The 15,977-nt window shown below is 36.7% G+C and overlaps 1 protein-coding gene across 1 annotated transcript; it reads right to left on the reverse strand.

Moving 5' to 3' along the window:
* Nucleotides 1-624: 624 nt before the first annotated feature.
* Nucleotides 625-14,099, reverse strand: LOC145768342 (E-selectin-like). The gene is made up of 6 exons (XM_082579820.1): nt 14,068-14,099; nt 12,610-12,788; nt 8,944-9,054; nt 8,623-8,832; nt 1,139-1,330; nt 625-740 (listed from the first exon to the last, which is right to left on the reverse strand). The coding sequence occupies exons 1-6, from the start codon at nt 14,097-14,099 to the stop codon at nt 625-627; spliced, it is 840 nt and encodes a 279-aa protein (XP_082435946.1).
* Nucleotides 14,100-15,977: the final 1,878 nt, after the last annotated feature.

The following is a 15,977-nucleotide window of genomic DNA, read 5'->3' on the forward strand; positions in this document are numbered from 1 at the left end:
AACGGCCACTCATTTAACATTATGCAATGCTGTACATGCAGATTAAAATACTGTAATGTCAACTAAAACGTAAAAGCGTTTTAGCCATTATTAAGGATCTAAACAACCAAACTAGGCTACATACATTGTATGAAATAAGAAGAGCACTAGAGTGAAGTAAACGTTGCAGGAGAATTTAGGCACATCACATATGGGAATATGGGAGCACACATATTGGAGCACACATATGGGAGCACACGTGTGGAAGCACACTCACATAAACAAGTTGGAACTTCTTCCGACCACCGGTTGTAAGCTTGGCAAGTCATTGACAACTTTCCATTTGGTCGATCTTCTATTTCGTAACCATATTTGCAGGAGTAAACGATGGTTCCACCTAAAATAATGAACCCCGGTCTTGTGTAGCTTGCTCGACGAATCTCAAATCTTCCATTCTGCAAACGTCTGGTCCGACAGTCAATTTCTGAAAAAAAAGGATAATTGGATTTCATATTATATTTAAGTGGTAAGGAGCACATATTTAACCGATGTTCTCTACTGCAAAATCATCATCATCATCATCCAAGTTTTAGTTTGTTCCCTGCAAGAGCGAGGGGGGCATTTTTTCATAGCGGACCTACATCATTACGTGTTGAATAAAAGAATAGCTTGTATAGTAAGAGACATAATGCATATACTGATGTAATACACAAAGCATCTCATCTTTACAATCTCTTTGTTTACAGGCCACTCAGAATTTCCTAAAAGGGAAGTTCTATCACAAATAACCATAGAAAACCAATTGAACACCAGACTGAAAATGAAGGCTACATGTCCCTATCTAAAATTAGTCCCAATCTAAAATAGAAATTTGTAAGTGTCAACGATAAACATCAAACTTTATAACATATATACTTCTAAAGCTTGAAAAACTGCTCACCAAATTCATTTACTGCTGTAAAAAAGAAACAATACTCCTGGACTAAAAATTTAGTTCTTTTTATAATTTACAATAAGTTGACATTTCATGCAGTAAAGTTCATTGGCTAGGTGAACATTATTTCTTATTGATTTCTTAAAGTCAATTTGATGGTTATATTTATGGTATTTAAGAAAGGATGGTTCTAGATCTGAGTGTAACACAAATAACTAAACTCACCGACACAACTTGGAACACTTTCAGACCACGTGAAATCCTTTTGACATGTTGCAGTTAGCCTTCCACTTGCATGGTCTTCCATTCGGTATGTGTCTGCACACCTGTAAGTGATCTCATCATCCAGAGTAAAAGAAGATCCAGATGGAATCATCTCTACAGATGAAGGAAGATGTGGAACAATGCACTTGATTTCTGTTAAAAAAACAATTATATATTTTTATGTTGGTAGCATTGTAGCCTATATCATGGTGTTTTAGGTTTGCTACACCTGTGGCACACGTTAATTATCTGTTTTTGTCTTCAGTTTGAGTAATAAAAAAAAAAACTTCAATATAGTTGAACGTATACAGTAGGGTGTACCATTTTGCAAAAAGTTTTTAAAAATTATAGCGGCTATGTAGTACGGGTTTCCACTTTTGTTAAAAAGTATTTTGGTACAGAATTTTTCCGCCAAAACAGTGGTTCTGCCGCCATTTTGAAAAAATGGCGTCCAAATAAGATATGAAAATCTGCAGCCTTAAACTGGCGTAATGTGATCATATAATATGTCGATTACGGGGTTTTTGGGGTCGTAGAACACAAATCTGAAGTCAAAAACACTCTACGACAACAGTTTTGCAAAGTGAAATTTTACCACTTGAAATTTATGGTGAAATTTTGCAGACATGGACACAACCTGACCAAGAATACCTCACCCCAGAATGAGCATTCCTGAAATATTGTCAAACTGTTGAAATAACAGCACGATTCATTTACAACCAAATTGAGTTAATCACTCTCAAACACGATCCATCCCTGTTTCTTCTGCATGCTATTCCTTATGCTTCAGTCCTGATTGATTTCAATTTCCATTATTTCATCAACACAATAGCCTATCAGAGTTATGCAAACACTCAATTCACTGAATTTTTGACGAATTTCTTTAACAATTGAGTTTGGCTATACCCAGCTAGAAAGCTACGTATATTACACGTTGATTTTTGGTTGATTTTAGGTAGTATGGTATCTTAGGTAGAATTCAGGTGTTATTAAGGAGTTTGTGTACACCAACACAAATTCACTTGTTTAAAAAACATTTTTTTAAAGACATATTTTAGCTATCATTTAGTATGACTAGTGTGTAAATATGATTCTAGAAGTTTTATCAGGGATTATTTTGTGAATATAACTCTTGCAAAAATAACACGTGTTTTCCACGTATATTACACGTGTTCAAAATCCTATGATTATTTGACTAATTTTTAAGGTATATAAGGTAAAATCACACCCAGAAGAGGGCATACAAAAGAGAAAAAATGTTTACCCCAGCAGAAGGATGTTTTACCGGAATTTTTTGTATGTTGATTATATGTTGTTTTCACGTGTATTGCACGTTTCCATCTGTTGAAAAGTAACACGTGTTTTCCACGTATATTAAACGTGTTGAAGTTCTTTCGTTCATTTGGGCAATTTTTAATCTGTGTTAGGTAAAACTACTTCCCAAGGACGGTATAAACAGAAAGAATTCTCCACTCAAGTGGATTGGTGTCAACCACGCTCCTCCGCATTTTTTAGGATATAATAAGTTAGATTATGTGTTTTTGTAGGTGTCTTTACACGTTTTTATTACGTTATGTAAAAAGGAAACTTCATGACATTTTTTAGTCGCAAATTAATGTGATCTTTTAACGATAGTTCTTAGTGTAAATTTAAGTGGTCTCGCTTACTGATATTAAACAATTACTTACTAAGGTTTGGTACGGTAGCCACTTTAACAAGTCGAAATTCTGCCACTAAAAATGACTAGAATGAAACCGCCAACCAATCATAAGCCTGGTTTAAGTGACGTAAAAATGACGAAAAGAAGATGATAGAAAGCAAATTAAGTGATGGATTTTTTGTCAGCTGGTTGGCTTAGGGGTTAAGGTTAGGGCTAGAAAGTAGTCATTTCATTGACGCGGGTTCGATTCCCATCACTGCTATTTCTCGTTTTCTTCTCTAATTCCACATAAAGTTCAAAACAAGCATTAACTCTCCGAATGAGTGCTAGAAGGGTCACAATTGGACAGTAGCCTCTTATAACAATATGTGTTAAATAAATACAAATGTGTTATATTGTTGATTTCAGATGCGGTACGCGGAAATTAAATAGACTGTGGGTGTAAAAACACGTAAAATCCACCACCAAATATACCTGAAATAGTGTCGACACTTATACGTGTATTATACGTGAAAATTAACCTATAATACACGACCCAAGGAACGTAGAATCTACGTGTCAGATACGACAAAAGTAGGTGTAATGTGGGTGTAAAACACGTAAAATCCACCACCAAATATACGTGTAATACACGTGAAATAGTGTCGACACATATGCGTGTATTATACGTGAAAATTAACCTATAATACACGACCCAAGGAACGTAGAATCTACGTGTCAGATACGAAGAAATTAGGTGTAATGCGGGTGTAAAACACGTAAAATCCACCACCAAATATACGTGTAATACACGTGAAATAGTGTCGACACATATGCGTGTATTATACGTGAAAATTAACCTATAATACACGACCCAAGGAACGTAGAATCTACGTGTCAGATACGAGGAAATTAGGTGTAATGCGGGTGTAAAACACGTAAAATCTACCACCAAATATACGTGTAATACACGTGAAATAGTGTCGACACATATGCGTGTATTATTCATGAAAATTAACGTATAATACAGGACCCAAGGTACATAGAATCTACGTGTCAGATACGAGGAAATTAGGTGTAATGCGGGTGTAAAACACGTAAAATCCACCACCAAATATACGTGGAAAACACGTGTATTAGTGTTGTCAGATACGAGGAAATTAGGTGTAATGCGGGCGTAAAACACGTAAAATCCACCACCAAATATACGTGTAATACACGTGAAATAGTGTCGACACATATGCGTGTATTATACGTGAAAATTAACGTATAATACACGACCCAAGGTACGTAGAATCTACGTGTAATACACGTGAAATTTCTAGCTGGGTAGTAGCTTTTTTGTAATTTGAGAACTGTTCTCTGTGCCTTTGCACGACAAGCAAGAGAGCTTGCCGGTGGTTTTCGTCAGAACACCTGTCAATAAAATCAGTGATTAGCTTCCCAGCTAGAAATTTCACGTGTATTACACGTAGATTCTACGTACCTTGGGTCGTGTATTATACGTTAATTTTCACGTATAATACACGCATATGTGTAGACACTATTTCACGTGCATTACACGTGTATTTGGTGGTGGATTTTACGTGTTTTACGCCCGCATTACACCTAATTTCCTCGTATCTGACAACACTAATACACGTGTTTTCCACGTATATTTGGTGGTGGATTTTACGTGTTTTACACCCGCATTACACCTAATTTCCTCGTATCTGACACGTAGATTCTACGTACCTTGGGTCGTGTATTATACGTTAATTTTCACGTATAATACACGCATATGTGTAGACACTATTTCACGTGTATTACACGTATATTTGGTGGTGGATTTTACGTGTTTTACGCCCGCATTACACCTAATTTCCTCGTATCTGACAACACTAATGCACGTGTTTTCCACGTATATTTGGTGGTGGATTTTACGTGTTGTACACCCGCATTACACCTAATTTCCTCGTATCTGACACGTAGATTCTATGTACCTTGGGTCGTGTATTATACGTTAATTTTCACGTATACTACACGCATATGTGTAGACACTATTTCACGTGTATTACACGTATATCTGGTGGTGGATTTTACGTGTTTTACACCCGCATTACACCTAATTTCCTCGTATCTGACACGTAGATTCTAAGTTCCTTGGGTCGTGTATTATACGTTAATTTTCACGTATAATACACGTATAAGTGTCGACACTATTTCACGTGTATTACACGTATATTTGGTGGTGGATTTTACGTGTTTTTACACCCACATTCTACCTAATTTCCGCGTACCGTATCTGAAATCAACAATTTAACACATTTGTATTTATTTAACACATTTGTATAACACATATTGTTATAAGAGGCTACTGTCCAATTGTGACCCTTCTAGCACTCATTCGGAGAGTTAACGCTTGTTTTGAACTTTATTTGGAATTAGAGAAGAAAAAGAGCAATAGCAGTGGTGGGAATCGAACCCGCGTCAATAAAAGCCAACCAGCTGACAAAACCCCTAAACCAACCAGCTGACAAAAAATCCATCACTTAATTTGCTTTCAATCATCTTCTTTTCGTCATTTTTACGTCACTTAAACCAGGCTTATGATTGGTTGGCGGTTTCATTCTAGTCATTTTTAGTGGCAGAATTTCGACTTGTTAAAGTGGCTACCGTACCAAACCTTAGTAAGTAATTGTTTAATATCAGTAAGCGAGACCACTTAAATTTACACTAAGAACTATCGTTAAAAGATCACATTAATTTGCGACTAAAAAATGTCATGAAGTTTCCTTTTTACATAACGTAATAAAAACGTGTAAAGACACCTACAAAAACACATAATCTAACTTATATCCTAAAAAATGCGGAGGAGCGTGGTTGACACCAATCCACTTGAGTGGAGAATTCTTTCTGTTTATACCGTCCTTGGGAGGTAGTTTTACCTAACACAGATTAAAAATTGCCTAAATGAACGAAAGAACTTCAACACGTTTAATATACGTGGAAAACACGTGTTACTTTTCAACAAATGGAAACGTGCAATACACGTGGAAACAACATATAATCAAAATACAAAAAATCCCGGTAAAACATCCTTCTGCTCGGGTAAACATTTTTTCTCTTTTGTATGCCCTCTTCTGGGTGTGATTTTACCTTATATACCTTAAAAATTAGTCAAATAATCATAGGATTTTGAACACGTGTAATATACGTGGAAAACACGTGTTATTTTTGCAAGCGTTATATTCAAAAAATAATCCCTGATAAAACTTCTAGAATCATATTTACAAACTAGTCATACTAAATGATAGCTAAAATATGTCTCTAAAAAAATGTTTTTTAAACAAGTGAATTTGTGTTGGTGTACACAAACTCCTTAATAACACCTGAATTCTACCTAAGATACCATACTACCTAAAATCAACCAAAAATCAACGTGTAATATACGTAGCTTTCTAGTTGGGTTTATCCCGTGTTCCGCAATATCGTTGACCATCCTTACGTTCAAAACGAATTTGCTTAGTGTCTTAAAATCACTGAATTTTTTTCCATTCTGATACTGGCATTTGTTGCCACTCTTGATCAATAAGTTTCAAATTGCTTTCCCAATTGTTGCCTCCAGCAATGTAGCCTAAAAGTACCTTGCCACTTCCCTGAATTGACGGCAGTCGTATCTATAACGGCCTGTTCCTGAGTTGATCTGGTGCCGTCTGGTATCTCATGCACCCCCAGAAGCTTTCATTTCTGCATTACCTTCATCATCAAAACTAACGCCAGATACACATACACAGCCCTGTTTTGATGAAACGTTTCCTCCCATTTTCAGAATCTTACCGGCCCTGTGAATTATTGCCAAATCAGGAGCCTGGAACTCATCTCTGATAATTAATTTGGGAGTGAGAAGACCTGTAGTCTTATTAGCCAGTCTATGAGCTGTTGTGACTGATATTAGTATCTTCGACTTGTCTGCCGGACGCTTGAGCCACATAGCGAACATTGTTCTTTGCCGATAGCTCATCCAAGTCGATCAGATGTTAAAGGTATAGGCTAGGCGACATAATACCCATTTTCTTTTCCATTTAAGAGTTTTCCAGTTGTCACTGTCACTTTCTGTTTCTTCGTCTGTACTTAAGTCCAACTTCACGGTTTTCAGATTGTCAGCAACATCCTTTTTCTGTTTCCTTTCACCAGCTGCACTGTGTCGTTTTTCTCAAGCTCAGTCCCGTCTCTTCTACAGAGCATCTCTGCACAATGCGCAACCTACTTGAGCTCTTTGGAGCTAATTTTTCAGATGTATCAAATCTGTCTCCCAGTCAATAATACCGGAATGCATGAGAATTGATCGCGAAGTAGTCTTACATATATTCGGAGAATCCTTGAGCTTTTCTTCCATATCATGCAAACGTTTTTTTAAATGAATCACTATTATTCCTCTCACGCCTGGAATCAAGTTCTAGTTGATACCAAGTTTCATACAAATTCTTCAGATGCCGGTCTATATCCACATTTTTAACAATAACCTTTCACGATTACTTCTCTGTTCCAGATTGTTTCTTGTTTTTCTTACCAAATACCTAACCCACGCCAAAATGATGTTTCCATACCAGGGGAATTTCCTCCCTAGCTATCACGATGGATTGGTTGATTGTTCTGTGACTTTCGTCTCTGAGGAACAACAGCCTAGCAAGAACGTCAGAGCTTTTAGGAAGCTTTGGAACACCTAGTCTTTCGCTAGTGTTCCCAATGAGGAAGAACTTTCTTTTTGGTTTTTGTGCCAGTGAGCGGTGTGCTTCACCGGCCGTCTCATTCAGTGGCATTACTGATCTGAATCTTGTAACTTGCGTTTGCGTACGATCACTAGCTACTCTTCGAGTCACTGAGCTAATGATGATCTTTGTCGTGTAGAAGTAAGGCATTTACCCAGTTGGGAGAGTTCACTTCGGCTTTTCGAACTTTTTGGTCTGCCGTGGGGTACTCTGTTGCCGTCCATTAGTTAATAAGCAGGTAAATTAGTCATTAAGTGCAAGCCATAGGCTATACTGTGGACTAGTTAGTAGATTTTCATCGGATGTGAAAGTACACGAGAAAGTAGCCTACATGTTAAATTTTTTCTCATACCGGTACTGATTGATATAATCACACCGACTAGAAAGTTTATGCATAGCCTACATGCATTTCAAGGTTAAAATGACAATAAGATGCTCTTTTCATGTAAATCTGCAGTCCAAAACAGTGTGGTCACATCTACATGTCAAAATTCACTTTGCAAAATTGTTGCCGTAGAGTGTTTTTAACTCCAAATTCGAGTTCTGCGACCCCAAAAACCTCGTAATCGACATATTATATGATCACATTACGCTATTTTAAGGTTGTAGACTTTTATAATATCTTATCTAGACGCCATTTTTACAAAATGGCGGCAGAACCACAGTTTTGGCGGGAAAATTTTGAAACTCTACCAAAATACTTTTTAACAAAAGTGGAAACCCGTACTACATAGCCGTAATAATTTTTAAATTTTTTTTGAAAAATGGTACACCCTAGTATACAGTCGTACGACACATTTCAAATTACTTGCTTATGAAGTAACAGTTCAGATGACATTTCAACTGTTGCAACCAGTGTATTGTCTCAGCGTTAATAAGGCATTGAGGTTTTTTCTGTACATCAAAAAACTATGCAATGATGGATGATGTGCTGTTTAAAGTTCACTTCAGGCGAGCAAACAGAAATAAAAAATAATAATAAAAGATACTTCCCCAAACAGAACAAATAGTTCCAAGATTAACAATGTTTTAGGTGTATAGGATATGCTACCTACCTTCGCAAACTGGCCTTGTGTGGGTCCATCGCCTATTAAGTTGACACCTGGCCTGCACTTCACCTCTGGCAACGTCGACCATATAGTATTTGTAGTTGCAAGTGTATTTGATCTCACTTTTGTAAAAGAGAGATTTCGTGGTTATAGGTCTTCCATTGCTAAGCATTACTGAACCATAACGAGGCGGGTATGGTGTTGTGCATCGAATTTCTGAAAAAAATTACTTCAAAGTTATATCACAATTAACAACAAGGGAGAGGAAAAGTATGGTTTCATGTTTGTGATAATTTAATCACCAATTTTAATTATGCAGTATCGTACCAGTCTCGCATCTTGTTCCTTCATATCCATCCCTACAGAAACATTTATATCCATTGATTCTGTTGAGACATGGTGCTCCGTTCTGGCATGTACCTCCAGCACATTCGTCGACTGCGTACAACATCAAAACGATCAATAATTATTTACTTTTCTTCTGGATGACTAAACCTCACAACAGAGGCATGGTTGTTACAGTGAAAGATAATTTTATTGTTGCAGACAAACTTAAAATATTTCAACTCGAACTACTTGCTTAACATATTGAAGCAAGTAGTTTGAGTCTGCCTTTTGATTTTAGCAAATGCAACCGCTTTATATTTTAACCCTTTATCCTGTGACGTATTTTGGCCAGTTGACTTGCGGACGGGGCGGTCGGTTCGACACTATCACTTTGAGCTCGTGTAACTCAAAAACTACGCAAGATAGATCAATCAAATTTTCACATGGTGTAGATAATTTATCTGACAACATAACATCGAAACTCTTTTGCAATTTGTTCAACAGCGCAACTTGAAAAATCAAATAATTTAATGGTTGGTCATATTTTTTTATTTGACTTGAGAAATTGCTTCGTAATTAACTTATAATTGAGTGTGACGGGTTAATTCCATTGTGTAGATTTTAATCTCTTACGCGGAGACGTCGTCCACGCTTCAATGAAATCGTAATTGGCGTCCGACTCGCGTTTGCTTGTTGTTTTGCCGGAGGCATTGTAAAAAAAATTTGCTTTGTTTCAACATTTGCAGAGAATGAGACAAAATCACCACAAAAAAACTATTTCAAGTTCTTTTTGAGTCACATGTTTATAGTCTACACTTTTTCAAACGTACTGTCATTACTTGATATTGGAACTAAATCAAGCAAATTTTTTTTCCCATTCACACTGTCGAATTTGGTTATGCATGATCAAGAAACACTTTGTATTTCACAGCACATCTCAGGAAGCTATTTATTCGTTTTTAACATTATTTCAACGTCTAAAGACGTTGAATCGATGTAAAAAGTGTCTGATTTGCTGTCTGGGTAGCGGTTGAATACAGAAAAGTAAGGTAGCCTGTGGTGTCACGTGGTATTTGAACAACAACCTATCCAAAGGTAGTGACTTGTTTCGATAGGAGCTTGTTTCATTTTAGGCCATCATGCACTCCAAAAACAAAGAGCGTCTAAAACTCCTTACTGATAAACGATGTCACGATGCATTCCAAAGTGAAATGTTTCAATACTTACCAACAATGATCACTTTGAATGAAACAATTTTGCAAACAGTTGTGACAAAATGTAGTGATAATAATCGTTTAGTCAAATCGTGTTGGTAGGCTATAGAACAGGTCGTTTGCCAAATGGAACTCCCGTTCTGCGTGACAAACTCAAAGTCGTGGCATAACGATACAAAAAATAGAAAAAAAATCTTTTTCAGGCCGTGTGCTATTGTCGTAAAAAAACAAAAAATCACTAAAGTGTTGACTTTTTCCTTGGGCAAAATTGAAGGTTATTGATATTTTAAAAATGCACGTTTGTGTCAATATGATTGAAGTGTTTTTTTTTTCATGTTGTTAACTAGATTTGCAAAATAACGTTTTCTACATTTTTTTTCTGATTTGTTGGACATGCATTTTGTGTCAAGTTATTTATTACGCATTAGAAGATTTCTTTATGTTCAAATTTTGAAATAGCATTTTAGATGCAGTTTGCGGTTGATGGCGTTACTGCAAAAACCATTTTTGTAATTGACACACATCCAAAAACAAAAGACGCATAAACTACTGCTGGCTGATAGACCACGTCACAATACATCATACTGATGTTTTTCCGAACCGAAGACCCGGAAAACCAATTTTGTCGTATATTAGATTAGACGTCTGCAGACGTTGAACCAATGACAAAAAGTGATTTGCTGATTTGAAACAAAGTGATTGCTGTTCCCAATGTGCAAACATTTTGATAAAAAGTAATCAAGTTTTGGCCACAGCATTTTGGTCCATTTAGGCTACTATGGTCAATCAACTCACGTTGCAAATAACTTGTTTTGTGTAAAGTCTTGCTTGTGAAAAAATTGATGTAAAAACGCAAAAATGAAGTAAGCTATATTTACAAAGTATTGTATTCTTGAATGAACCATAGTTTTAACAAAATAGTTTGAACAGGTTTCATCTGATAGAAACTATAATTGATATCATCGCGAAGGATCAAATAGCTGCAAAAATCCCTTCAAGCAATTCTTTGGGGTGATTTTCATTATGCAAACCAAGGTGAACCTCAATATACATATTTTTATGCCAAACGATAAAAATCGTTCTTTCATTTTTTCAAGGACAAGGAAAACGATCCGTATAAAATATAATTCAATTCAACATATTTTCCTTCGTTTGTCAGATATGCATTTTGTGTAACAATGCTTTAGAAAAATTGCTGAGTATGGCATAGCGTTTGAGATGCAGTCAGAGAATACAACTCTATGGTTGATGGCGTTATTACAAAAGCCAATCTTTTGTCACGGAAATGTATTCGAAAACAAAAAGGCACAAAAGCGCTGACTGATAGATTACGTTACGATACGTTACACAAACGAGGCATTGATTTCAGATTCTTTCAACCCAACAAACAACATTGCTCCAAATGACACAAACGTCTAAATTTATGGAGAAAAAGATGTAGGCCTACACCGTTTTGTGAAAATAAGCTTTTGAAGACCAACATTTAAATGAAAAGTTTGAAATTATTGAGTTGGTCCTAATAGTGTTTCTGCTGAGATATATCAAAACTTTTCAATCCTCGTATAAAAAAATAATTTTTTAATCTCTCAAGCAACTGCAAAATTACCATTTAGGTAAAGATTCAGTGATGATACAATATGCACAATGCTTGTCAAAGCACAATAATTTAGCTGCGCGTGTTTTTCCACAAAAGCCAAGCAGTTTAGATAGTCTGTGTCAAGTTCTTTTCAATATCCATCAATCTCTCGTTTTCATAAAACATTTTCACAACATTCATGTGAATATAAGTGTACAAGTACATGGAAAAGTTTATTGGCGGGGCAAGAACGCACTCCTTGCTTTCCGACAAGAAATCAAGAAACTTACCACATCAGTCTGTTTGTTTTATGAGATAAACAGAGTTTTGGCAAGAATTTTCCTACTGCTTCTTGTTATAAGTTAGAAACAAAATGTATTTGCCATAGAAAACAACGTAAAATTACATTTTTTCAGTATAGCTTATCGGATGCTCTCTGATAATTTCAAAGCAACTCAGATGTAATTAAAAGATTAGGCTAATCCAAGCAACTCAAAACTCGAGTTTGCAAACAAAAGGCGGACTCATTATGGTTGAATGCTTTACAACAAAGCCAACTCATGAGATATCTGCGTCGCAGTTCCACGCACGGCGGCGCTCAGTAATCCTATTAATCCGTATAATTTGAAAACAAAAGGGCTAGCTAGTAGCTAGCTAAAATATCAGAGTATGTTATGAAAATCATGCCATATCTCTAAAACTATAGACAATAGCAACGTCATTTAAAGCGGAATAAATACTTGAATAATTTTTAGGAAAAGTTAAGAAAATTTAAAGCTGTGGATCGCGTAGTTCTTTAATGATATTGCTTTGCAAATGAGCAAGTCCCCACCGACCCCCCCCCCTACAGGAAATAGGGTTAACATCGATAATTACCACAGTCTTCAGCATCGTCTTGTGTAATTGTGACGTCATCCAGATCTATCGCGGTCGAAGCGATTTCCTTTCTTGCTTTGAATTCAATTTGAAGTATTCCATCAGATGCTTCAAAGAGATGGTCTGTGCTTAACCATTTGGACTTCGAGTCTCTTGGTTCATAGAAGCTCCAAATTTGACTGAAATAAAATATAATGATAAACAAATTTAAATTTAATTTTGTAAAAATCAAAAGATATTTTTGAAAGGTAAAAAAACGCTTGCTCGTTTGTAGGAGAACTTTAGACAAATTTGATGAGATTGCCACGTTTTGCTGCAAGCTGACATCAATTGACCGACAGTGTAAGTTATTAAAGATTCGATGTCAATTGACAAGAATGTGATAACATGTCTCAATACAAAGAGATTGTATAACTGGAAAGAGATGAGCAGTTTTTATTTCAGGCGACATTGCAGTTGATTTTATATTTCGTCACTGTAATCCAAAGCAAGGTTGAGCCACGTTACCCAAAGAGTTCAAGCAAAGACTGAACACATATGAAGTCTGAGGGACCAAGTTTTAACCCTATCTTAATACGAGCTGTTTTGGTACGCGGAAAGTACGTCACGCGCTATCTTAGGCCCGTGCTAATTAATCGCTAATAACCGGAGCAATGAAAATCACAGAGTCAAAATATTTTACAAGATAATAGCCATGTGTATTGTGCGTATAGAAATTAAATTTTTATCCAAAAAATTTATTGAAAGAAATTATTTGAGATGAAAAATTTCAGAAAGTTGGTTTTTATTCTAATTTCCCAAAAATACCTTCAAAATTGAAATTTTTGAATTATAACGTAGAGTAATGCTAAACTAAACAAAAATTATTTTTACTCATAAATATAAAGCATTTTTAGGCGTGTTTAAATTTTAAAGTAATTTCACTAACATTTATATTGCACTAACATTGACATATGTATAACTAGCATTTCACGAAAATGTCTAGCCACCTGAGATGAAATGCTTATTGCGGACGGCAGGAAGGTAGAAAAATTATCAGTTTAGGTTTAAAAAATTTGTAAAGAATAAAAACTAAAAGTCAAGAAATTTCACATTACTAGCATATTTCTTTCTGTGAAATATTTCACTACTGGAGTGGGGCGTCCTCATAAAGTCCCGTGTCGCTACAGATAGGGTTAATAATCAGGTTCACTATGTCAAAAAAAAGAGTTTCGTTCAAAATTTTTGGAGATTAGCAAACCTATACATTTTCGGAAAGCTTAGATCATGAGGAATCTGAAAAACGTTGATTGCATTTGCAGAGATGTCCCCATGGCCGCCATTTTGAATTTTCAAAATGGCCGCTGCAAAATATATATATTGATATATCTTGGCTCCTAATAAATTTAGAAACTTTATCAAACATGCTAATTCTATGTTTTAAAGGTCAATAAATCCATTAAAAGCATACCTAGATACCTAGCGTTAACCACTTTGCAATTATCCGCCATATTGGTTTTCAAAATGGCCGCCGAAATTATATTTTGTTACATTACTACTTGCTAGTTGAGATATAAACTTCATTCAACATGCTAGTGCTAAGTTATGTTGACTAACGAATTCATTAGAAGCAAGCCTGCACGTCATTGTCATATTTTGGACAAACAAAAAACAATTCAATTTTCCAACAGCTGTCCTGAGTCTTTCCAGCATTACAGTCAACGTCATTTTTGCAGTCTGTCCCACACAGGCACAAGTCGGTGTAGGTTAAGTTGTTCCTTTGACACGAATATCTCTGGGTTGAGCAGTTGGTTTTGCATTGGCATCGGTCTAGCTGAATAATGGCTTGTGGTGCAGGTAGAATCTTTGAGGTGATAGGTGAAATCTCACTTTCATGCTGATGGTAGCCATGCCCAAGTGAATCAAGGAGCTTCTTCTTCTTCTCTCGTTTGACTTGTAGTAGCTTAGATTGGCAATGCCTCCTCGTGCAGCAATGATACGGTAGTTGGGTCCAGTTGTCGAATACCAACTACCGTATCATGGCTGCACGAGGAGGCATTGCCAATCTAAGCTACTACTATTATCCATTTGACATGATTGGTCAATGTTTACTGTATCTCAATTGATTTATTTTATGCATGATGCTAAAGAAGAAGAGGGATGTAACAGATATAATCGATGCTGCCTCCAACAAGGAGCTGTTGCCACATGACATTGGCTTGGCACCAGACACGACTCTGAACTCGCATGCGTTCAACGAACTCCTCTAATGCACCAATTGTTGGAGGCAAGTTTTGATTCTCAGCCAAGTTCTTGCAAAGCAGGTGCCATCTCAGTTCTGGAATGTTGTTTACGTGGACACCCTTCTGGCAGTAGGCTACATTGTGCAGACAAAGTTGGCCAGCATTTCTTTCACATTCTGAGATAGTGTGCTGTCCTCAAGTAATTGTATTAGTGCACTGATTGTTTCCATTCCTGCCTTCAAGTACTGTTGGAACCACTTGGTTTTATCCTATCCTGAAAATCTGCCAACATTATCAGCTCCACTGAAAGTATGGAATACGGGTAATGCTTTCGCTTTCTCTTGTCCTAAAGCTCGCCATATTGGTGCGATCACCAGTGTACCAAATATCATGGAAATGGACGAGTTGTCGTAGTTTGCAGCAGCAAAGACAAGAACGTCTGTGTCCAGACTGAAGAAGACTAACTGCGCACCAGGACTCCGCTGTGATGTTGATGCTGCGAGGCAGATCATCAAGGTGTCAGCTTCTTCGTGATTGTTCACTTCAAACGTGATGTTCCGATTACTTCTGGTGTGGCCTGACGCTGAAGTTATCACCAGCTTTGGAAAATGCTTGTTGTATCCGATTACTTCTTCAGCAAAATACTGTGTCAAATCTGCTTTCGTTTGGTCATGGGACAGGAACATACTCAGTGGTATGTGCTTGATTTTGGTGTCATCCATGATTTGGTATTAGACGGGATCTTTATCTTTTCGTCGTCTTGCTTTAGCTTTCTGTTTCAAAGAGTCAGACTTGTACATGTCGAACACCAGAATAATCTCGTCAAACTCTGCTGTCAACGTCATGAGCTTGTCATTGAAATGTTGGCTAAGATCTTTGATTGACGTGATGGCCCCGCATTCTTTGTCATCTTCTGGACGACCACCATGCTTTTGACAATGGCAATTTTTTGACTCATGTGCGATGCCGATGGTAACAGTTCTGTATTAGCAGTGTCAACTTTCTGTCTACCCGATGCTGGTTCATGCGCATCATGCTCTGTTCCATCAGTTTCAACCAGATGCTGCAGGCGATGGATGAGCTTTGATTTATCAGTGCATGGTAGAACTGATCCATCTGGAGCAAATAGTGCTCTCGGTGTGAGGG

Source organism: Aplidium turbinatum, chromosome 4 (assembly GCF_918807975.1).
Source record: "Aplidium turbinatum chromosome 4, kaAplTurb1.1, whole genome shotgun sequence".
NCBI classification, from domain to species: domain Eukaryota; kingdom Metazoa; phylum Chordata; class Ascidiacea; order Aplousobranchia; family Polyclinidae; genus Aplidium; species Aplidium turbinatum.